General features: G+C 37.5%; 1 protein-coding gene across 1 annotated transcript in view; it reads left to right on the top strand.

Moving 5' to 3' along the window:
* The window catches only part of LOC307118027 (complement receptor type 2-like), a gene marked incomplete at both ends in the record, with an annotated part of 53,146 nt that overhangs the window by 18,345 nt on the left and 9,442 nt on the right, over nt 1–25,359 (top strand). Inside the window, 2 exons of the mRNA XM_079803319.1 lie at nt 927–1,115; nt 3,584–3,772. Of these exons, the coding sequence (XP_079659445.1) occupies nt 927–1,115; nt 3,584–3,772 (378 nt within the window). The remainder of the gene's footprint in view (nt 1–926; nt 1,116–3,583; nt 3,773–25,359) is intronic.

Genomic DNA, 25,359 nt, shown 5'->3' with positions numbered 1-25,359 from the left:
AGGCGTTCCCCATAGCTTCAGCTGACGCAGCGTTTCGTTCCCTGTTCTCAGGGAACAGAGGTTACATACGTAACCTGAGACGTTATATGTAGAACATAGTTTTTAAGCGGCCGTCCCTATTCAAAATAAGTACCTACTCAAGAGTGTGTGTGATTTTAAATGCAGCCCTGGTTGAAATACTTAATCTGAAACTGAGTTCAACTTCCTCCTAAATTTCAAGTGATATGAAGAATGCATGCTGCTCACTAAAGGTAGTTTCTTGCTCTAAATTTAACATCAGAAAGACATTGGACTCCAACATTGGACTCTTGGTGAAATCAGGTTGACGTAAAAACCCAACATTGGCTTGATATCAACCGCCAACATTGGATAGACATTGAATTCCTGTCACTTTATAATTAATGTTGATCTTTGACATTAATATGATGCCATGAGAGGTTATCATTATGAAGACCATCAGATGTTGGGTTTTGGTAACTGTACCTAAAATGTTGGCCTTTGGCATTAATATGAAATTGCCATGATACATTTGGTAGACATTGATTTTGACATTGACTTAAACCCAGTAAAATATCAAGGTCAGCTTTTGTCAGTATTCAATGTCAAATTGATGATGGCATTAGACATCGTCCTGACATTCAATTTTGGTCACCCTTCATCAAAACCTATATTCATGTGCCTTATGATGCCTGTGGCCCGCTGGTTAGGAATTGAACTTCTTAGTGTAATTCCTATAATATATTTATTTTACATTTTTTATATGAATTGTATTACTTTTCATGAGTTGAGATTTTTACCAGTAGATGATAAGATGGGTGAAAAGGAGAACTTGCATGAAAACTTGTTTTAATGGTGTCATATAATTAGGGGTCAAGCACAGAAGGTCAAGTTTTTGGTTTCATGAATTGTTTTTTCTCCTGGTTTAGAGCCAGAGATCTTCTGTTCAGCACCTGCTGTGGAAAACCGATTGGTAAGACGTGGAGAGAAGAAGCGGTACAAACCCCAAGACACAGTAACCATCACCTGTATTAAGGGATTTGATCTGATGGGCTCATCAGTGGTCACATGTGGACCAGATGGCCATTGGCTGAACCTGCCTGAGTGTTGCCATGAAGGTAATTTAGGCTGTTTTCACACTGCATCTGAAATCGCATACTTCCCTAAGGCTAAAAACAGTCTGTGACAAAAATAATTCACAGTACTCATAAAAGAGTTGGCAAAATGTACTCTGATGACCTACTACTTCCGGCGAGATTGGACACTTTACTATCCCATGATGCTTCGGGAGAGAATTTGTTAATGGCAGTGAAACGACGTAACTGACGCTGGTAGGTCAGGTGATTATGACAACATGGTGGATATGTTAGTGGCCGTGTCTCATTTCCAAATATGTGAACTTCTGACCTGCGTCCTCGGTAGTTCAGACTTGCCAAGGATGGGAGGACACAAGTCCGGTACTTTGCTAATGGAACAGCAGCGTCCGTGATAACATCACTCAGCTCGCTCTGGCTACTCCGGTTATCTCTGTATGTATATTTTAGGCTACAATAAAACGAAATATGTCATAAAATACCACTCTACCTCTATTCATTTTAAAAAATCTAAAAGTAATATCCAGACACAATTGTGGTTCAGGCAACGCGTACCTTGATTATCTTAACTTTATGAATATTTATAACGAAATGAAATATAAATCACAACCCTGCTCTTTTTGTTTACATTTAAAACAATATTAATATGTGGTTCAGACAAGTGTTTATACATGATTATCACAGTAATAAAATCAAATATGACATAAAACACAACCTAGTCTCTTTTGGTTAAATGTCAGTTAAGTTTATGTATGATCAATAATAGCCATTATAAAATTATAAGTAAAAGGTGTAAGAAGCTATACAAGAAATAAAGTTGTAAGTCGCTCCAAGTTGTAAGTCGCTCCAAGTTGTAAGTCGCTTTGGATAAAAGCGTCTGCTAAATGCATAAATGTAAATGTAAATGTAAATATGAAGCAAACAATTCAGTCAAGCGTACAAAGTCAGTGCTAGTAGGCTATTACGGTAATGTAAAGTTAAATAGCCTAAAAATATATAAAGTAATGAAACTTCCCTTTGCCCTCAGCCAAAACGATTTGCCAGGGAACAAATCATAGATTCATGAGACTAAATATCACCTGTTATATATGCACAAGATTAATTATATCTCGTGTTTGACCACGACATGACATCAGAGCCAGCGGCAAATATCAGAAGGACTAGCTGAGGAAAGGCTGCTCTCGGCAGGGTTAATGAGCGCTGAGCGCCCGGTGATCGACTGGATCTCACAACTCCGAAAACGGCAGATAAAAATTTTAAATAGGTGCTCTCTGGATAAATAAACCACAGATCTGAGCTTTAAACAAGAAAATTCTCGCCTGAAAAGACTTAAAACTCCATTTCGTCACACATTAACAGTAGTATTTTTAAATTACCCTGGCTTTCTCATCCGCTATTGACGCTTGCTGGTGGTTGCGAGATACATTCTGGGATACCTGGCTCTCTCAAGTCCACACAAGTCACCTCTTGATGCATCCTTGATTAAAGGGGCGGATCAAGGACACATCCAGGGATTTGAACTATACTTGACTAGATGTTAACTTTGGAATAGAACAGGACTTGGGCAGCGACTGATGACATTTCACAAGATCACGAGAACAAAAGTACAGACAAGAACGCATATTGAGAAACGACCAGTATGTAGTATGTTCGGATTACATATAGAACATACTTTTTAGCAGTCGTCCTTATTCAAAATAAGTACCTACTCAAGAGAATGTGTGATTTCAGATGCAGCCCTGGTTTAAATACTTAATCTCAAACCGAGTTTAACTTCCTCCTAAATTTCAAGTGACATGAAGAATGCATGCTGCTCACTAAAGGTAGTTTCTTGCTCTACATTTTTAACACCACAAAGAAATTGGACTCCATCTTGGTTAAATCAGTTTGACGTCAAAACCCAACATTGGCTTGATATCAACTGCCAACATTGGATAGACATTGAATTCCTGTCACTTTATAATTTAACGCTGTGTGGATGTTAACATCATGACATTTAGCAGATGTTGGGTCTTGGTTACCATTGCTAAAATGTTGATATGTGATAAAATGTTGAAAATGTTGATATTTGATGTTATCACGAGATGTTATCATTATGACGACCATCAGATGTTGGGTTTTGGTTACTGTACCTAAAATTCATTAATATGAAATTGCCATGATACATTTGCTAGACATTGAATTTGGAGTTTACTTAAAACCAGTAAAATATTAAGGTCAGCTGCTGTCATTATTGATGTCAAATTGATGATGGCATTAGACATCGTCCTGACATTCAATTTTGTTCACCCTTCATCAAAACCTATATTCATGTGCCTTATGATGCCTGTGGCCTGCTGGTTAGGTATTAAACTTCTAAGTGTAAATCTTTTAAATTATTTATTTTTACTTTTTTATGTAAATTGTGTTACTTTTTATGAGTTGTTATGAGTTTACTAGTTTTTATTAGGTCAAGTTTTTGGCTTAATTAATTGTTTTTTCTCCTGGTTTAGTGCCAGAGATCACCTGTTCAGCACCTGCTGTGGCAAACCGATTGGTAAGACGTGGAGAGAGGAAGCAGTACAATCCCCATGACACAGTAACAATCGCCTGCAGTGAGGGATTTGATCTGATTGGCTCATCAGTGGTCACATGTGGACCAGATGGCCATTGGCTGAACTTGCCTGAGTGTCGCCCTTGTGGTATTACACATTCATAAATTGTTATATCTAGGTTCCAATGTAATAGTTATTTAAACTGAAAACGTTATGTACATTGTGTTTTACATTTTGATGTAAATATTGACCACATTCTAAGAAGATCAAGTTAATCAGCCCAGGTGTTTGAGACATTAGTCTTTGTCTTTATGCACTTCCTGACCATTTGGCATGACAAGCTCAGGGTACAGATGTGCCTTTTTCTCTATGATAATGTGAAGGTATGGGCGATCTTGTCAGACCGATTGGATTAGCACCTATGCATTTGACACTGTTATGCTGATTAGATCAGGGCTCTCCACTTCTACTGTATTTAATCCCCCCTCTTGAATGTATAAAAACTACAAATTATTCTGCTTTAGACAGACTTGTTGGATGGTGTCTCAATAAAGAGTAACTTCTGCTTGAAAGATATTCCAACGTCTCCTGCTCTCTGCTTCAACGAGGAAAAAGGTCCCTACACCCTGCAGGTAATTTAGGTTGTTTTCACACTGCATCTGAAATCACATACTTCCCTAAGGCTAAAAACAGTCTGTGACAAAAGAATTCACAGAACTCATAAAAGAGTTGGCAAAATTTACTCTGATGACCTACTACTTCCGGCGAGATTGGACACTTTACTATCCTATGATGCCACGAGAGAGAATTTGTTAATGACGGTGAAACAGCGCTGGTAGGTCAGGGGCCTCATTTATAAAACTTTGCGTAGGATTTGCGTCAGAAGTGGCGTACGGATGAAACATAGGACGTGCGTACGCACAGAAATATTCGGATTTATAAAACCGTGCGCACGCACATCCTACGCAGTTTTCCCTTAATAAATCACAATCAATTCTAAATGTAGCGCAGCTTTTGCGGCTTCATGTCACGCCCATAGTTGCCCATAAATAGTCCGTGAAACGCCCACAAATTAATATTCATCGATTGCGAAATCATGGCAAATACAGAGAGGAAATCAAAAAAACGTAACTTCACTCAATGTGAAGTAGAAATTATCGTTGGCGAGGTGGAAAAGAGGAGAAAAATATTTTTTGGAGGGCACAGTGTGGCCATTACTAATGCCAAAAAGGCACTTGAAGTGCAAAAGGTTGCAGACGCCGTAAATGCTGTAGCCTCACAACCTCGGACCGTGGCCGAAAAAAAAAGAAATGGTCGGACATCAAAGTCGAGGCAATAAAGCGTCTAGCGCTGCATCGCCAGAGAGTGTCTGCCACGGGTGGGGGAGACGGGACACCGGAGCTGACCCCTCTTGATGAGAGACTGGCGGCAATTATTGGGGAATCCCTATTAATCCCTATCCCTATTATCTACGTGGAAATGGGAAATAGTTCAGTGCAAATGTAATTTCTTGCAGCTTTCTGAATGGTTGAGACATACGTCAGTTATTTTATCGAAAATAAAACAAACTAAAGGCATTTGCATGAATACCATGATTCGCTGATGAAGAAATTTTTACTATGAAAACAACTTTCCCCAGTGGACAATTAATACATCTATCTATCTATTTATCTATCTCCCTAATTATCTATCTATCTGTCTATCTAATTGCATCTATATCTGCTCCGCCAGACGGACACATTGACGAGAATATTAGTTTTGTACATTATTTCGTTCTGTTTACCATATTATATATGAGGATGAATTGCATAACATGCCAATATTGTTGCAGAACATATTTCACTTTTTTTTTGTGTTGCATTTCTGTTGTAATTTTTGTTTGATTTTGTTTGTTTTACACTGCAGATCGATCAAACGGGTGTTCGTGTAGGCTGTTAATTGTAATACTTGTTTTGTGAAGTCTTCAAGTTATTTATGAGAGGCATAGCCTATTGCCATTTCTTTTACACAACGGTCTACAGTTTCACACACTTTCACGTGTTTCTTCCATCTGCCGACGGTGTCGCCATTTCTCATTTCATCCGTTTTTGTGCGTACGCCTGGGTCAGAGCTTGCGTGAAGGACCGCACATTTTCCCGTCAAGTTTGCTTTTTATAAATACCAATTATTGCGTAGAGAGCGGCGTACGCCTTCTTTTGTGCGTACGCAACGTTTATAAATGAGGCCCCAGGTGATTATGACAACATGGTGGATATGTTAGTATGTTAGGATTACATATAGAACATACTTTTTTTTAGCAAATAAGTCCTGCTTATTCAAAATAAGTACCTACTCAAGAGAGTGTGTGATTTCAGATGCAGCCCTGGTTTGAATACTTAAAGGAGTAGTTCACCCAAAGATGAAAATAATGTCATTTATTACTCACCCTCATGCGTTACGCAACCGCAAGACCTCCGTTCATCTTCAGAACACAAATTAAGATATTTTTGTTGAAATCCGATGGCTCAGTGAGGCCTGCATTAGCCAGCAATAAAATATCTCTCAAGATCCATTAATTTACTAAAAACATATTTAAATCTGTTCATATGAGTACAGTGATTCAATATTAATATTATAAAGCGACGAGAATATTTTTGTTGTGCAAAAAAAACTCTAAATAGCGACTTATATAGTGATGGCCGAACTGCAGAAACATAAACAACACTTTTTGCTACTGTAGAGTGACTAACAAACCCCTGAGTCACATCCCCAGTGAAATGCTCTCAGACAGCAAATGCAGTGAGTTTGCTTCCTTCTGCTCTGAGAAAATCAGTAATATCAGAAAGGCGATCAGCACATCCTTGAGTTGCTCTGGGGTCAGTCAGATCAGACCACAACCTCAGAAAGTTACTATGTCTTATTTCGAAGCAATTGATGGTAAAATTTTAGAAGAAACGATACAGCACCTTAAAACACCAACCTGCGCCCTTGACACACTTTTTTCAAAAGTGTGTTTTGCTGTTTAGAAGCAGATAAACCCCTCACTTCTTTCTGGGACTTTTCCAAAGTCCCTAAAAACCGCAGTAGTTTAGCCTCTCCTGCAATCTAGATAACACTATATTGAGCAACTACAGACCAATCTCAAATCTCCCCTTCATAGGCAAGATCATTGAAAAAGTTGTTTTCAATCAGCTGAACAAATTTTCAATCTGGTTTCTGACCACATCATAGCACAGAGACAGCGCTCATAAAGATAATAAATGATATACACTTAAATACAGATGCAGGCAAAACATCAATTCTGGTACTACTCAACCTCAGTGCTGCATTCGACACTGTTGACCATAACATACTTCTTCACAGGCTGGAAAACTGGGTTGGGCTTTCTGGGATGGTCCTTAAATGGTTCAGGTCATACTTACTATGTGAGTATATGTGACCATAAGTCTGGACATCCATGACATCCGGAGTCCCACAAGGGTCAATTCTTGCACCACTGTTCAACCTGTACATGTTCCCACTGAGCCAAATAACGAGAGAGAACCAAATTGCTTACCACAGCTATGAAGACGACACCCAGATCTACTTAGCACTATCACGTAATGACTTCAGCCCCATTGATTCCCTGTGCAAATGCATTGTTGACAACTGGATGTGCCAAAACTTCCTTCAGTTAAACAAAGACAAAACTGAACTCACTGCATTTGGAAATAAAGATGAAATTCTCAAGATGAACACATACCTTGAGGCTAGAGGTCTTAAAACAAAAAATCAAGTCAGGAATCTTGGTGTGATTTTGGAGTCAGACCTGAGTTTCAGTAGCCATAGCAAAGCAATAACTAAATCAGCTTACTATCATCTAAAAAATATCGCAAGAATTAGATGCTTTATTTCCAGACAAGACTTAGAGAAACTCATTCATGCTTTATCACCAGTAGGGTGTACTATTGTAATGGTCTTCCAGAACAAATCAGATGTGCCCCAACAGTAGTCTCCGCCGTGATGACTCCATAAATGCCTCATCGACACGGCATCCTCAATAAACCCGTCTCCGGCGTGATGACTCCGATCTTTCAAATATTCCTATCTAATAAATGCCTCATCGACACGGCATCCTCAATAAACCTGTCTCCGGCGTGATGACTCTGATCTTTCAAGTATTCCTATCTAATAATTGCCTCATCGACACGACATCCTCAATAAACCCTTCTCCGGCGTGATGACAATATTTTAATATCTTTTCTATGTAAAGCACTTTGAATTACCATTGTGTATGAAATGTGCTTTAGAAATAAACTTGCCTTGCTTCTGCTCTGGAAGTCTATGGCAGCCCATATAAGCACTTGCGGAAAATATATGAAATTTGACACACAGATAGAAGACCGTCTGAACTGTCACCATAGCAAATTTGGAGTCTCTCTCTCAATCGCTCTAGCGCCACCAACTGTCCAAAGTTGCGCTTATGTTTATGCAAATATCTTTTAAACTGACGCTTTTCAAGATAATTTGATATGACGTCATTCCCCTTCCATTTTCAAAAACCTTTTTTGAACTCCAAGGCTTTTGCTCATATTTTTTTAATGAAAATTGAACCACATCATCTTCAGACCATGGTCCGCCCTGCTTTGTTTACATCTAGCTACCACAATTCCTTGCGCTCAGGCAGTTTGCCGTGACTTTGCCTGGAATGCTACAAAGACGTGAGTTGGGGTTTGAAGTCGGGACTTACGGGCTCAAGAGTATTTATTGTCATAAAATAACTTCTGAGTGAAGATGAAGCAAACTGATTTATTTATTTTTGAGCAGTTTTTAATTTATTTTGTTATGTAGGCCTATTCTGTTAATCTACACCATTTTGGAAAGTCTTTTTATAGCTTGCTTTCATGTTCTGTTGTTTTTTATTCTGTATAAATAAAGAGAACACAAAGAAAACGCTTTGTTATTTGTTGCTTTATGCCCATTCTGTGCTGATTAAATAACCATTTAACACAAGGTTTCACTTGTTGTATTAAGATAAAGAAACAATAATAAAAACATATTTCTAAAGCATGTATTAATCTTAGTTGATGTTAATTTCAACATTTACTAATACAGTAATAAAATCAAAAGTTGTACCTTTTAATATTATTTAATGGACCTGAGCTGAAATGAACTAAACGTGTACTTTTATTAACATATTTATAATGAAACCATCCTATTTAAAAAGGTGATATTAATCATATTATAAAATATTATTTATTATTACTTCTGTAAATCGATATTCAATTATTATGGAATCTCCTTCAATACTTTCAGAATCTTTACTTTTTTTTATTATTTTGTTTCTATATTTTTTCTGGTATATTTCTATATTAACATATTTTAATGACAGCATATTTATTGATCAAAAATGAATTATTTTATTCATCAAAATAAACAGAAATGGTTTACTAAGCACGCTACTCGTCACACACACACACACACACACACACACACACACACACACACACACACACACACACACACACACACACACACACACACACACAAACGCGCATGCGCAATTTAGTTTCTTGCTCTGAGCGAAAGAAGCGGGAACAGATGGCTAGAGCGTCTGATACATTTTCTACGAAACAGATTTAAGGTAGTGATGGGCAGACCGAGGCTTCGTGAAGCACTGAAGCAGTTGAAGCAAATGTGTCATATTGTTTCGAAGCTTCGAATCAATCTGACACCCGTCTCTACGGCGCCATCTAGTGGTCATTTCCATGTGTTGATCTGAAATACCTTGACAATGATCCATGTAAAAACAATTGTTTTTAACATCTGTCTGACAACTATATGATCTTGGTTTTGTAACCTGTAGCCTCGTCATTGTAAAGAACTATATATATTTTGTTTGTTATACAAAATGAACATTAATAAAATAAATAAAGCCACAATGTGTCACATTTGTCACAAAACATTTTTATTCAAAAATATGAATTGCTCTGCTGTTGAAGGACTCAGCTGACTTCTTTTTTTACATATAATTTCTCCAGCCTTTGAAAAAATCCTCTCACAAGGGACATTTGTTGCTGGCATGCACAAATATTTTTGGATGATGTAAATACATGGATGATGTATTGTTGCAGAAGGCTAGCTGCCTATCACAATACACACATCTCACTTTATTTGGTGCTTCCAAATGGAAATGCTCCCACACCACAGATGTACGGCATCTCTTGCGTGCAGCCTCCATTTTTATATATTCTATTAATATATCTATCTATATATCACCTATGAATCTATATCTATATAATTCTATATATCTAACTTATGCTGTGCTATCTATCTGTCACTATCTAACTTAGCCTATATGAATGTGTCACTATATCTATCCTAACTATATGTCACTGTCTATACCTATCAGTCAATAGCCTATATCTAATTTAAATCTAGCCTAAATATAACTAACCAAAGCGCACTATAAATCTCACTGCTATCACAAAATCACCGCTATCACAAAATCGCTCTCCTCTCACAAAAACCCACGAGGTGAAGATGGATTTACTTCACTTTTAAACTGTGGTGAATTAGGTTTATACAGATGTGTGACTGTGTGGCTTGTTCCCGCCCCCTTTAATCAACGCAGTTTCGGAAGGCGCCACCTGATGAAACACTTTGAAGCTTCATTTAGCCATAGTCACGTGACATGGGTGTTTCGAATCACAGTTCGGAGCAGTGTTTCGAAACATCTGCGCTTCGGGATCTCGGCAAAGCCCCGAAACGTCTGTTTCGCGTCTGCCATCCCTAATTTAAGGTTTGGACGATTTTTCAAAAGGTTTATATCTTGAGTAATTGTGGTGTTGATTGCATATCTGACATAAATGGCAAAGATGCGTAATCGCAGACTAGGAGCACCATTGCTGTAAATGTTGGGCTGGCCCGTTGCTACGTGAATATATAAAACATGTACGTATAGCCTATGAATATGGTCCTTCCGTCGAGCTTGAGTCAAACTCATCCTGCTGTTATTTCTCGTGCTCAGTAACAGTGCAGCGGTTGTCTTGATAGCCGAAGTCCTGTTTCCGACGTCATGTGCGTCGAAGCAAGATGGCGGTCTAACCTTACACAAAAATACAGCAAGGTTTTTAAACTCTACTTACAGAAAATGGAGAACCAAGAATGTGCAGGTATGTTTTGCTTTTTAGTGTTTTTAATTAATGTATGAAGCCACTGTAAACTAGGGATGGAGAAATGAAGCCTCTTGTATATTTGAAGCTTTGATTATTTCGGGATGAGATACGAAGCTTCAGGAGTGTTAGTTCAAATTTAAAGCAGCCATGCACTTGTTTTATCCATTAAGCACAAATAAAAGCTTGACAACGCTAAATGTTCAGTTTTCTGATAATATAATTAACATATTAAAGTATGGCAATAAATTAAGTGTAGCACACAAATTTTAATACCAAGAGTTGTTTGATGCAAGTAAATGGCACTCAAATTATTTTATTGGTTTTATACTGTTTATGGCATAATTTATGATCATGTAATATAGGCTATTATATAAGAACATATTATATGGATTTTAACTTATATTAACCTGCAGAGTAGTGGTCTGGGTTGAAACTAGGGCTGAACGATTTTGGAAAATAATCTATTTGCGATTTATTTACTAATAATGCGATTGCGATTTAATATGCAATTATTTTTTAAGCTCTTTATCTTCTTTATTATTCAACAAATACAAGCAATAAATAACTGTATTGTATGGATGTAACGGTAAACAAAACTGATGGTTCGGTACGTACCTCGGATTTGTAGTCACGGTTCGGTACAGCAGTTTTACAAAATTTATTTTTATTTCTTTTTATTCAACAGTGGTTTACTCAATTTTTTTTATCTGTCCTTAAATGAATTCAATTATAACTAAAAGTTTCTTAAATATGATGCTGTAAACTATAGGTAGCCCTTGCACATTAATATAATAATAAAGGTTAACAACAGAGCCCAAACTATTAGCCTAAATTCAGTTGCTATTTATTTTTGGATATAATAATCAACACTCAAATAACATATTGTATGTAAACTTCACATAAGGCAGTTTTTGCATTATCCTCTAATCTAATTAAACATTTGTTTATTCTCCAATTCGTTGTTGAAATATAATCATTTATACACAGTGTCTGTCATTTTGAAGACAGATTTATTTAAACATACATTAAATAATAACAGGTTCAGTAGAATATAATTAATATAGGTTAATATAGTGCATATATTTAGCGAAAGAGTTCATCTCTCTAGTGAACTCACAGCTGTGGACACTGAATGTCTTCTGAGGTAAATGTGATGCGTGACATTGTTCTCAAGCTGTTTTATTGACGTCTTTCCGCGGTTGAAACACTGAGCGATTACACGACATATGATATGTGTCAGTAAGTGTTAATGTATCCTCAACATACCTTAAGATATTAATTCATGTTTATTCTTCTTGAAGAGATGATCGCGTTCACTCGCGCGCTTCCGCTTGAGCTGACGCATCTATACAGTGATCAGTAACGTCACATTAAAGAGCGTCAAAACGGCATTTATCGTTTGAATTTCGTGATAAAATGGACTGAATACTTAATGTTTGTGTGGGAACTCGGATTGAAGCATCTTCTGTGTGTAAAACAAGCCGACTGTTAACTGTTAAAGATGGCATTCGAAACCGTTCTGTACACACGTGCACCATACCGAAAGCCCTGTACCGAAACGGTTCGGTGCGAATACGTGTACCGTTACAACCCTATTGTATAGTATGACCAACACTGACCTGATAATTATTTCCGTATATAATCATATCAATATTAAAAAGTTTAGTTTTACTAATAGTCTAATTTTCTACCATATACAATTGAATAAAATTGCCAGCTAGCTAACAACAACCTGCTTTGTTCTGGTTTCATCTCACTCCAGTCTAAACTTAATGTTTTTATAGGTATTTTACTACACATTGTCAATATAAATAACCTGAAAATACTGTGGATTATTAAGGCTAAGTCTTATTAACCACTCTTGTTAAATGCTGTAATCCAACTTGCATTTTCATTTCAGATGTGTTCTGAGTACATAACCGATTTTTGAGCTCAGTGTTGGACAGATGAGTTGTTTTAAAATGAATCGGTTCAAACGAGTCATTAGGTCCGCAAATCGGACATTAGCGGACGTGGACACATTGGACCTCATTAATGAAACTTTCGTAAATATATGAGCAAATTCTGAGTAATTTGTGCGTAAAATAGACCTTTACGAAAACTCTCCTCCAGATTCACAAATGCTTTGTATAATGGATTTGGTAGTTAAACGTGTGTATATTAATGATATATATATTAATTTGTAAATAGAACGTGCAGGGCTCGACATTAAGCCTGTTCACGTGCTTGTCCTTCGGACATTCACTTGTCAGAGTAAAAAATGTGCTTGTCCGGAATATATATATTTTTTTGTGTGTTGTAAATAAATTTTATTCTGAAGCAATATTCTCACCAGTGTTCTACACATTGTCAATATAAATAACCTGAAAATACTGTGAATTTGACATATTTAAATCTGCATATTTGTGATATATTTACCTTTTATAAAGGGCATTTTCCCCTAATCTTATTAAAGGTCCCATGGCATGGCATTTTTCTATTATTTTATAATGTTTCCTGAGGTGTACTTATATTGTTAGTATGACTTTTACATCATAAAATGTCATAATTTAGAAATAAAAGGCATTTTTTCTATACTGCTGTTTGCCCTGTGGCTGAATGCCCTGCTTCAAGAGGCGTGTCTGCTGTGAGACTTCAGTAAAAACGCCCACTGTTGTGATTGGCTGACATCTTTGCATTTTAAATGAGCGGAGGGGGCGTGGTTTAACGAGGCACGAGCAGGCACGAGCAGGCACAAGCTGCTGCCAGAGAGATGGATGGACCTGAGTTCACTTCACATCAGTTCTCAGCATGTCTGAACTGTTGTAGTTACAGCATATACTTCAGGTTATTAGTCTATTTCTAGTCGGAGGGACTGTCACTCATGTCAGAAAGTTAGTAACTTTAGTAAATTATGGATCAGCGCTGACTGGAGAGGCGAACCGTTTAGAACGATTCAGTCCGATTTGGTGAACTGATTCGGTTCACTAAAAAGAACTGGTTCAAAAGAAAGATCGTTCGCGAACCGGACATCACTAATGTACTAGAGACGGAGCTCAGCGATAGCTAACAAAGTTATTTATAGTAACTACTGAGTTATGAGAGCGCTGTCAGTCATCGCGAGTTTATTGTGTTTGTATCTGAGAGTTCTGAATAAACACGAGTCCCAGTCACACCGAGTCCGTCTTCATCATTATTACCAACTTTGTAACACATGCAAAGTACCATTACAGCTGTCGAGATGAACGAGTTAAAAGTAAGTGTTGATAATAGGGATGCACCGATCCACATTTTTTCACTTCCGATCCCGATACCTGAATTTGGATATCGACCGATACTATTCCGATACCAGAGCTGTGTTTGCTTTAATATTATTATTATCATTATTGTTGATTTTATATGATGCTGACATAAACTCCACTCAACAGGCAAGTATGATATGAACATAATAGTTACCCAAATTATCACGGTTATCAATTTATATTTGAAAATCAACAAACAAAAAATAAATCAAGCAGCTCTAAGCACTTTTTTAAGCTAGATTCTGTGGGATTTCCTTCCTTATAATGGCCGTTGTCAAAGGCAACGCATAATGCATAAATCTCTAATATTATATCTGTAAATATATTCTCAAGCAATATTCTCATCAGTGTTCTATCAGCTATGACACATTTAAATCTAGCATATTTTGTGTAAGAGCCCATACAGTATTCTAGTGAAATAAAGCATATATTTTCATATGATTTGACAGTTTATTTGATTAAATATCAAAAATCCAAAAGGTGTGCATCATACCTAACACCTAGATGAACACTTTACAGTCAGTTTTATGACTAAGTCATTCTCTTCAAATTTCATTTAAATTAGAAACGTGTATAGCCTACCAATGTTGTATGTAACTTTAGAGACGGTCCCTAGATTCGCGAACGTCAAGCCAACCTAATGCCAGTCATATAAGATGCGCTGTGGTTCTGCTGTGTTTTGTTTGAAACTATTTTCGGTGCTGAAATATAACAAAAACTGTCAATCACTGTATGATGAATGAATCTCCTGCGTGCATCGCACGTTTATCTCTGCTTTGAGTGTAGATTTCAGCGAGAGTGAGAGCCGCGCGCGCTCTGAACAAAACTACGCTAATCTGAACGCCTCTGATTATTATATTCATAAACTCAATATAAACACGTGTGATTGGTTATAATGCGCAACGTGATTATAACAGATGGCTTTTGAGAAGACCATAATAAGTTCAAAGTGGCTGGTGTGTGTTACACAGCCGAAATACACACAGATGGCGATTGTCAATGTCAAGCCCTGATTATTATCTCTTAAATGTCACCCTAGTCTTGTCTGCTTTTTTAAATGTTTGATTGCGTTTGTTGTGTTGTACGACGCGAGGGAGCTTCCACCTCTCTGAATTACGGTTTTGCAAACATTGTCTTGCTCTGCGGTGTTTCCAGTGTGAAGTATTTCCACACAGCTGACATGTTATCTAGCCACAATGCTGCTCAATGCTATCCTGCTGCAAACTGCGGAATGGATTTCCTGAGCGGGGCGTGTCTCATAACTGTCTCATTGAGCCGCGCCTTCGTTCAGGAAATCCATTCCATAGTTTGCAGCCAGCTAGCAGACAAGCCGACGGGAATCACTTTTGGAAAGCGCAGACGTGGCTCATGGGTATCGGATTTCTCCGCAGGTTGGATCGGGAAAATCCGATACGTGAATTAAGCTGGTATCGGTACCGATACCGGATCGGATCGGCCCCATCCCTAGTTGATAATAGCATTATTTTTAAAATAAAAGTGTCAGTGATGCACGTTGAGTACACAGCGCTAACAAAGACACAACAGCAGTAATCGAATGTAATCCAGTTTATTGTGGGCTAGGCTGGCTAGCCCGGATATGCTCACGCTTACCCCCCTTCTGCTTAATCTCACGCCGCGTTTGGTGCCTCCGCTGTGGGCCAGATGCAGTACTGGGGGTCGGGGATGTTGAAGGCCACCGGCCAGTGCAGCCCGAGCTTCGGCGTGGGTGAGGTTTATCTCTAAAGAGATGTGATGTTGAGCAGAAACTTATGACTGTATGCACATTTTAGAACCGATAGACGCGACGAGGACGTACAAAAACACTGACTCACAAGATAGAAAACACGAAAACACCGTTCTGTCGGGAGAGAAGCCGCAGTGTGTGCACGAATAATAAATAATTAGCTAAACATCAGAAATCACTGATCACAGATCAGAAGGAACTGAAAAAAGACTTCTGTTTTCATTTGTACATCCAAACACTGAGAAACTGCCAGCGTTCACTCGTTCACAACCCATGATCTCTCGAGCGTTTGCATGGGCGTGCCAGATTCTCTGGGCGGAGGAAAGGGAGGTAACCGTTCCTGCTTGGACGTCAAACCAGGAGACTTCAGGATTGGCTCGTCTGGCCTGTCATTTTCTCAAAGGCAGAGAAAGACAGCCAGAACTCGGGTTTACACCGATCAACATTTCTATCCACTTGGGGACAATATTCAGGCTAGGGGAACTCATATTAATGTTGAAATACCTCATAAAATGAAAATTCCATGCCATGGGACCTTTAAATATAGGCTATGCTTCAGCTTTCCTTTTATATTCTTAGATTTGATCAATAAATTAAATCAGAAGAAGACCGTATAGGTAGGGTTGGGTATCGTTTGGGTTTTTTTCGATTCCGGTGCCAAACCGATACTTTTAAAACGGTTCCGGTGCCTAAACGGTGCCTGAACCGATACTTTTTTTTTTTAAAAAGGCCACAAAACGAGGTGGATGACATTAAATGGCTTTTTATTTATTTATTTTTTATTTAAATTGAACCATTTATTAAAAGTTTAATGTATACTTAAATGTATGAATATAAATAAATACAAAACACAATTTACTTATTTACAAATTATAATTGACTTATTTACAAATTCACAGTAAAACCTAAGCCACCTAACCCAACTACAACAAGCCTAATATAACTCTTAATTACAATAATAACAGCAGTAGTCTGTATTCTTGGTATGCTACTAACCAGCTTCGAGCTTCAGCTCTTTTTTGAAATATGATCATATTCTCTGGCTAAATATTTTAGAACGCATCGTCTTAATGTTTCCATGGTGATGCGTCATGTTTCTCACATGATGACACAGTCAAGTCAAGTCAAGTCAACTTTATTTATATAGCGCTTTTAACAATGTAGATTGTTTCAAAGCAGCTTTACAGTGTTAAACAGGAAAATAATGCAGCATAATTTTATTCAGCTGTATAGCCATTCTGGAAAAATTTCAAGTATCATACAGTGAAAGTGTGGGCTTTAGATCAATAATTTGATCAGTAATTTAGTTTAAATGGTTAATTTAGTTTATTATTTAGATGTATTTCGATGTTTAGTTGAAAAATGTAGTGTCCCCAACTGAGCACGCCAAGCCAGAGGCAACAGTGGCAAGGAAACCAAAACCCCATCAGGTGACCTAATGGAGAAAAATAAACCTTGGGAGAAACCAGGCTCAGTCGGGGTGCCAGTTCTCCTCTGGCCAATTAACAAACAGCGCATTATTATTATTATTATTCTGGCAGTTTTACAGCTCTGAGGTCATAATAGATCAGAATATTCGAGGGACCGGGGGCAACATGCTGGAGACGGGTTTATTGAGGATGATGTTGATTAAATAATTATTAAAGTGCAATATTCGAATGATCGGAGGCAACACGCTGGAGACGGGTTTATTGAGATGCCGTGTCGATGAGGCAGTTGCAGGGGGAGTCTAATCACGGTCTCCCAGACACTTCGGGGTCCTGTGTTGGTCTTCTCTGGGCGCAGGTCCACCATCTGATCTGGATACGGCCCGGATCCAGCTGACTGCAGTAAACCTCGGGATAAAACAGAGAGACTAACATTAGCGTAGATGCCATTCTTCTGATGATGTAACGAGTACATCAGGTGTTATGGGAAGTGTTCCCGGTTCCGGCTGACCTAGTTAATGCAGCCTAACAATCATTTCATTGAAAAAGTGTTTTATGTGTATGCCACAGTAAAGAGATGTGTTTTTAGTCTAGATTTAAACTGACAGAGTGTGTCTGCTTCCCGAACAATGTTAGGAAGACTGTTCCAGAGTTTAGGTGCTAAATAGGAAAACGATCGACCGCCTGCAGTTGATTTGGATATTCTCGGTATGATCAACTGGCCAGAATTTTGAGACCGCAGTAGACGTGATGGAGTATAATATGTTAAGAGCTCGCTCAAGTATTGGGGAGCTAAACCATTTAGTGCTTTGTAAGTAATAAGTAAGATTTTAAAATTTATGCGATGTTTAATAGGCAGCCAGTGCAGTGTTGACAGAACTGGGCTAATATGGTCATACTTCCTGGTTCTAGTAAGAACTCGAGCTGCTGTGTTTTGGACCAGTTGGAGTTTATTTATTAAGCGAGCAGGGCAACCACCCAGTAGAGCATTACAATAATCTAACCTTGAGGTCATGAACGCATGAACTAACTGTTCAGCATTTTGCATTGAGAGCATGTGCCGTAATTTAGATATATTTTTAAGATGGTAGAATGCAGTTTTACAGATGCTAGAAACGTGGCTTTCAAACGAAAGATTGGTATCAAAGAGCACACCCAGGTTCCTCACTGACGACGAGGACTTGACAGAACAGCCATCAAGTGTTAGACAGTATTCTAGGTTACTACTTGTGGAGCTTTTTTGTCCAATAATTAAAAATTCAGTTTTTTCTGAATTGAGTTGCAGGAAATTACCAGTCATCCAATGTTTTATATCAGCTATGCATTCCGTTAATCTTGTGAATTGGTAAGTTTCTGTAGGGCGTGAAGAAATATAGAGCTGAGTATCGTCAGCATAACAATGAAAACTAACGCCATGCTTCCTAATGATATCTCCCAGTGGTAGCATGTACAGGGTGAAGAGTAGCGGTCCTAGCACTGAGCCTTGTGGTACTCCATACTGAACTTGCGATCGGTGTGACATATCTTCATTTACTACTACAAACTGATAACGGTCGCATAGGTATGATTTAAACCATGATAATGCAATTCCACTAATGCCAACATAATGAGTAGGGATGCACCGAAATGAAAATTCTTGGCCGAAACCGAAAACCGAAAAAGAGGAAACCAAGGCCGAAAACCGAAACACCGAAATAAATTATGCCAATTATTAGTACCATTGGATTTATGGCTATGACTGTTTACTAACTTTACTAAAATCAAGGCATTGTAATTGCATAAATTAATATTAAAGTTTCAAAGAATAAATCAATTACAAATTATGCCAATATTTATTTAGCACATTGCAACAATGCACAGTATAAAATAAAATTCAAACTAAAATGTTTAACTTGACCCCACTCATTTGTACATTAAATAATAATGTACAGGCCTACAGAAAGGTTTTAAAATTAAAAGTTCTCTCATAAAAACAAAGTACATTTAGGTCTAGTGCATTTAAATTTTTTCTCTGTAGGACTACTACAAGAAAGTGCATTCAGAACAAGTGCAACTGCTTAAAGATACAACTATCTTCTCTGTAGGCCTTCAACATAATAGTGTATCAAAGCAAAGACTGCCATAGCCCATATGTTAACTGTAGAATAGGGGTGTAGCGACACACAAAACTGACGGTTCGGTACAGCAGTTTTACAAAATGACTTTTTATTTATTTTTATTGGTTTACTGAAAAAAAAAAGTATCTGTCCTTAAATGAATTAAATTATAACTAAAAGTGTATTGAAGATATTGCTGTAAACTATATAGGGAGCCCTTACTTGCACATTAATATTAAAGGTTGACAACAGAGCCCAAACTATTAGCCTAAATTCAGTTGCTATTTATTTTTAGGTCTAATAATCAACACTCAAATAACATAGTACGCAAACATGTAAACTTCACATAAGGCAGTTTTTGCAATAACTAATAATCTAATAATAAAATAGTTTTTTCTCCAATTCGTTGTTGAAATATAATCATTTATACACAGTGTCTGTCATTTTCATGAAAGGTTTATTTAAACATACAGGAAATAATCAAGATATCATTAACAGGTTAAGTAGAATATAATGAATATAACGGCTAATATAGGTCATATATTTAGTGAAAGAGTTGATTTACTCTAGTGAATAAAATTATGTGGACACTGAATGACTGCCTGAGGTAAATGTGATGCTAAAGTTACATGACATTGTTTAGGCTAGTTTACAAGCAGTTATATTGACGTCTTTTCGCTGCTGAAACACTGATTGAGCGATTACACCACTATGATACGTGACAGTGAGTGTTAATGTATCCTCAACATACCTTAGATGTTCATTCATGTTTATTCTTAAGGAAGAGATGATCGATCGCGCTCACAGATATTCGCGTTCACGCGCGCGCGCCGCGGCTTGAACTGTGATGTGATCAGTGATGCCACATTAAAGAGCGTCAAAACGCCATTTATCGTTTGAATTTCGTGATACATGTGGATCGATTTTTGTGTGGGAACTCACAGTGAAGTCTGGTCATCTTCTCATCGAGAACATGAGCTCTGGCTGTCAGTGCTTATGCATGGAGCTGACGTGGGTGTTTCTCAAATATACTGCTTCAGACAAGCACGTGCAGGTCGCGGTTTCTGTTTGCGTCATCACAACATTTCGGCCGTGTTGTTTCGGTGATAAAAGTCTTTCGGCCGAAAACCGAAAATGCACTTTTGGGCCATTTTCGGCCGAAAATTTTCGGTGGCCGAATATTCGGTGCATCCCTAATAATGAGTCTATTCAAAAGAATGTTGTGGAAGATCGAGTAACACTAATAGAGAGATACAGCCACGATCGGATGATAAGAGCAAATCATTTGTAACTCTGACGAGAGCAGTCTCAGTGCTATGATACGGTTTAAATCCTGACTGGAAATCCTCACAGATACCATTTCTTTCTAAAAAGGAACATAATTGTGAAGACACTGCCTTTTCAAGTATTTTTGACAGAAAGGGTAGATTTGAGATTGGTCTATAATTGACTAAATCTGTAGGATCAAGTTGCGGTTTTTTAATAAGTGGTTTAATAATAGCCAACTTAAAAGTTTTCGGTACATATCCTAATGACAAAGATGAATTAATGATATTAAGAAGAGGATCTATGACCTCTGGTAGCATCTCTTTTAATAGCCTAGTTGGTATAGGGTCGAGCATACATGTTGTCGATTTTTATGATTTAACGAGTTTAGCCAATTCTTCTTCTCCTATAGCAGTGAATGAGTGTAATTTTTCCTCAGTGACACTACAATGCTCTGTCTGATGTGATGCTGTATTAGACGGCTGCATGGTTAAAAAAATTTTCCTAATATTATCAATCTTACATGTGAAGAAGTTCATAAAGTCATTACTGCTGTGCTGTTTACAATCATCAGAAGTTGAAGCTTTATTTTTGGTTAATTTAGCAACTGTATCGAATAAATACCTTGGGTTGTGTTTGTTTTCTTCCAAGAGAGTTGAGAAATAAGCAGATCTAGCAGTTTTTACAGCCTTTCTGTATGTGATCATGTGCTCTTTCCACGAATTACGAAATACCTCTAATTTAGTTTTCTTCCAGCTGCGCTCCATTTTTCTGGCTGCTGTTTTAAGGGCCCGGGTGTGCTCATTGTACCACGGCGTTGGACTATTTTCTTTAATCTTCTTTAAGCGCAGAGGAGCAACTGTGTCTAAAGTACTGCAAAAGAGAGAGTCAATAGTTTCTGTTGCAACATCGAGTTCTTCTATACTATCTGGGATGCTGAGCAGATGATACTGATGAGGGAGATTATTTAAAAAGCAATCTTTAGTAGCGTACACAGCAGCCGCAATAGTGCTGACAGCTCAGCTGTATCGGGTTTATTTCGTTTTTTCTTTTTATTCAAAATATTCACAAACTTCTTAACTGTGTCACGAACTATCTGATGTTCAAATGTGTGAGTGAATGTGTGTTAGTTGATCTATAAAGCGCAATGGGCGGCGCCATGTTAGTTTGCGCCTCAGAATCGGATCTGTCGGATTTAACTTACAACACTTGAGAGCATTCTCGTCTCACGAAATACATGAAAGTAAGTGACCAGTGAACTGGAAGAAGAACAGAGTAAACGCTATAGTTACTATATAATGTGCATGTATCTGATGTGAATAAAACATGTAACATTAGTCAAATTATAATCGTCTGAAAGGATTGTCATAGCCGCTTTCATAGACATCAGGGTGTGTTTTTTGCTAGTAGCCTACTTATGAGCATTTAAATGTCTGAAACCTGAAATAAACATGATGTGGTTGAAAACACTGAATAGTTGTCATGAGTTGTGATGTGACGAGCGCTGAGTGTCTGTCTCTGGCTCAGCCAAAGCGCGAAAGCACGTTTGAATTTTGGCACCGAAATGAGGAACCGAAATCTGCGTTCTTATTCTGTCCGGTACATACCGGTTATATAAGTACCGGTGCCATATTGGAACCGGATTTCGGTACCCAACCCTACGTATAGGGCTGTTACCAAGCAAATTAAATAATTTACACTGAAAAATTACAACCACATCAATCCAACGCTCTCCATTGACTTTGCATTGCGTGAGGCTGCATCCTTGTCATTTCGGATTTATTTTAAAAAAACAGAACAATGTCTAAAAGCTGATATGTGACAAAGTGTACAGCAAACAAGCTAAAAAAAACAGAAATACGTTTTTTTTTAGCTGTCGACCCAAAAAAACGGGAGTTTAAGAAGACAACAGTGGATAAAGGCAGTAAAACGTGACGCTTCCAGGGTTTTTCCTGGGTCAAAAATGGTCTTCGGTGGTGGCTGACAGACATGGTCACCCATACACACACACGCACGCACAGTAAAAAAGTACCCTACCCACGTGATCTGCAAGCGCAATACTGACAATACATTTTAAATAAATTCAAAGAAAGTTTGTAACTTTTGCTTATCTTATTTTGATCCCACATGAAAAAATACTATAGTATATTATAGTAAAATTACTCTAGTAAATACTATAGTGTTTTTGAACTGTACTATAGTAAATATACTACAGTAAATAAACAAAGTGTAGTAAATACTATAATATACTACAATATACTACAATTTACTGTTGTATCTTTACTATAGTATGGTTCAAAAACACTAGAGTAATTTTACTATAATATACTATTGTATTTTTTCATGTGGGATACCTTGATGTTTGTTTTTGTTCCTCATTTTTACACTATTTACTGATAATTGTTTTGGTATATAATCATATCAATATTAAAAAGTAGTATTTAAAAAATGAACAAATAGCCTAATTTTCTGCCATATACAATTTCATAAAATTATCAGCTAGCTAACAACAACTTTGTTCTGGGTTCACCTCACTCCAGTCTAAACTAAGTGATTTATAGGCTATTTATTTTACTACACATTATGAACATAAATAAGCTGAAAGACTGGATAATTAAAACTAACTCTTACACCCACTCTTGCTAAATTGTGTAAGCACACTTGTGTTCTCATTTCAGGTGTTCTGAGTAAATTTAAACTGATTCGTGACGTGAGTTCAGTGTTGGACAGATCAGTTGTTCTAACCAGTCGTTAAAATGATTCGGTTCAAAGGAGTCATTAGGTTGCGAATCGGACATTAGCAGACGCGTTGTGTGTGAATCCCGTCTGTTAGAACATTGCGAAAGATTTGTCAACACACAGAAAACACTTCATAACTGGACACGATTTGTTTCCCGTTTATTGAAAGTCTGAGCGCCACGTGCAACATGGATTCGGTCTTCCGACCTTTTGATTTTGATTAACGTAATATGTGAAATATTAGAAACTAAGAATGCTTATTTTGAAGACAGAGAGAGTGCGAGCGAGGGAGGAGCTCTGATCGTCTCTCTGTCACTCAGTTACAAGCGCAGCATCTATTCTTCATCATTCATAAATCACAATAACTCATCAAATAAAGCTTTGGCGGGACAAAAATTTGTTTTGGCGGCCGCCAAAAAAATTTCAATGTAGGAAAAACCCTGGCTTCAGCAGGAAGAATGGGTACATTTGGGGATCCTGTCAATCAGCATGCGTATGTGTGCAGTAAACATTTTGTCACTGTTGAGTCAAATATACAAATGTCAGTTTTATATATTATATTTCCTGTCTCTGATTATGTTCCCCTCCAGTGGGCGTAGTTCTCAGTGTATTATAAAGTGTTGCGCTCTGTCTCAATGGCCTGTATCCACTTTTTTTGTCCTTAAACCTCGTTTTTTGGGTCAACAGCTTAGGGCTGCACGATTCTTGCTAAAATGTGAATCACGATTTTTCTCCATGGGAATTGGGAATTGAGATCACGATTCTCTTACACGATTCTCATTTTTTCTTATACTTTAAAAAAAATTAATCAATTTTAAATAAAAGTAATTAGTTACAATTAAATTAAAATGTAGAAACAACAAATGTAGACAGACTAGATGTAAATATATGCTTATTATTGTTTATTTCTATTTTTATGATTATTTAATATCTTGCCTTGTGGAGAGAGGGTTTTTGTTGTCTTATTTCGTTGTTTCCTTTTTGTTTTTGCGTTTTTGTAAAAAATGAAAACTATAAAATAAAAAATGTTGTAAGAAAACGCTTAACGTGGCTTAATGTACTAAGACAGTGTTACAGACATCCCAACCTGAAAAAAGTCATTTCAGGGAGGTACGCCCCCCCCAAAAAAAAACATGAAAGGAGGAAAAGTATCCCGAATTTCACCACAGAACATGACTTTACTTGTATAGTATAATATAATATATCATGAATATATAATTTCTATAGGCCTATGCAATTATTTGTAAAATATGTAAAATTATGTAGATCACTTTTACTATTTACATAAGCTGCTTATACTATTTATGTAAACTGCTTTCATTTATATTTCATTGCAACTTTAAACAGGTCTAAGGAGTTTGTTGTTTTCATGTAGCCTTGGCAACTAGCCGACCTGAAAAATATGCACATGAAATGAAACTTGTTTAACTCAAACATAACATGTCAGTAACAAACTGTACAGCGTGCAAGATTGTCATTATGTTTATACTTTATACTTTCGTTTTTTGGGGCACCCTCCCTCTGCCATGGCGCTCCAGTTTCTAGATACACTGAACTGATTAATTCGGTTTGGGAGAAGAGATAAAAGCCCGCCCACACTGACAATTGATTGGTTGACTTACCGAAACAAGCCAATCAGGACGCTCTCCGTCTTACATGCGCTTCATTAGGTGCACACCAGCACACACACGCAAGGTCTCTCGCTCTCTCTCCCTCTCTGTCGTGCGCGCGTGCACAGTTTGCGGTTAATTTTTACCTCTTACCACTACAAATCTGACTCCGTTTAGGTCTGCTCTGCCGTCTTGTTACACGTCAGTAACAGCGAAACATGGCCAATGAGGGAGAGGAGAGAAGTGGAGATTTATGATTGATTGGTTGGTGTTTTGTTATTGTGTGAGTGTGACAAGCTGGTGTGACCAATAACGCGTGAACGCAGCATAATCTGAGGGAAATACACGGAAGTGAATCGCCAACATTAAGAAATCGCATTTATGTTTGAATCGAGATCGTGATTTTTTTTTTCCAATTAATCGTGCAGCCCTACA

The sequence above is a fragment of the Gobio gobio genome (genome assembly GCF_949357685.1).
Source record: "Gobio gobio genome assembly, chromosome: 21".
In the NCBI taxonomy this organism is placed as follows: domain Eukaryota; kingdom Metazoa; phylum Chordata; class Actinopteri; order Cypriniformes; family Gobionidae; genus Gobio; species Gobio gobio.
This window is presented reverse-complemented; position numbering and strand designations above follow the sequence as displayed.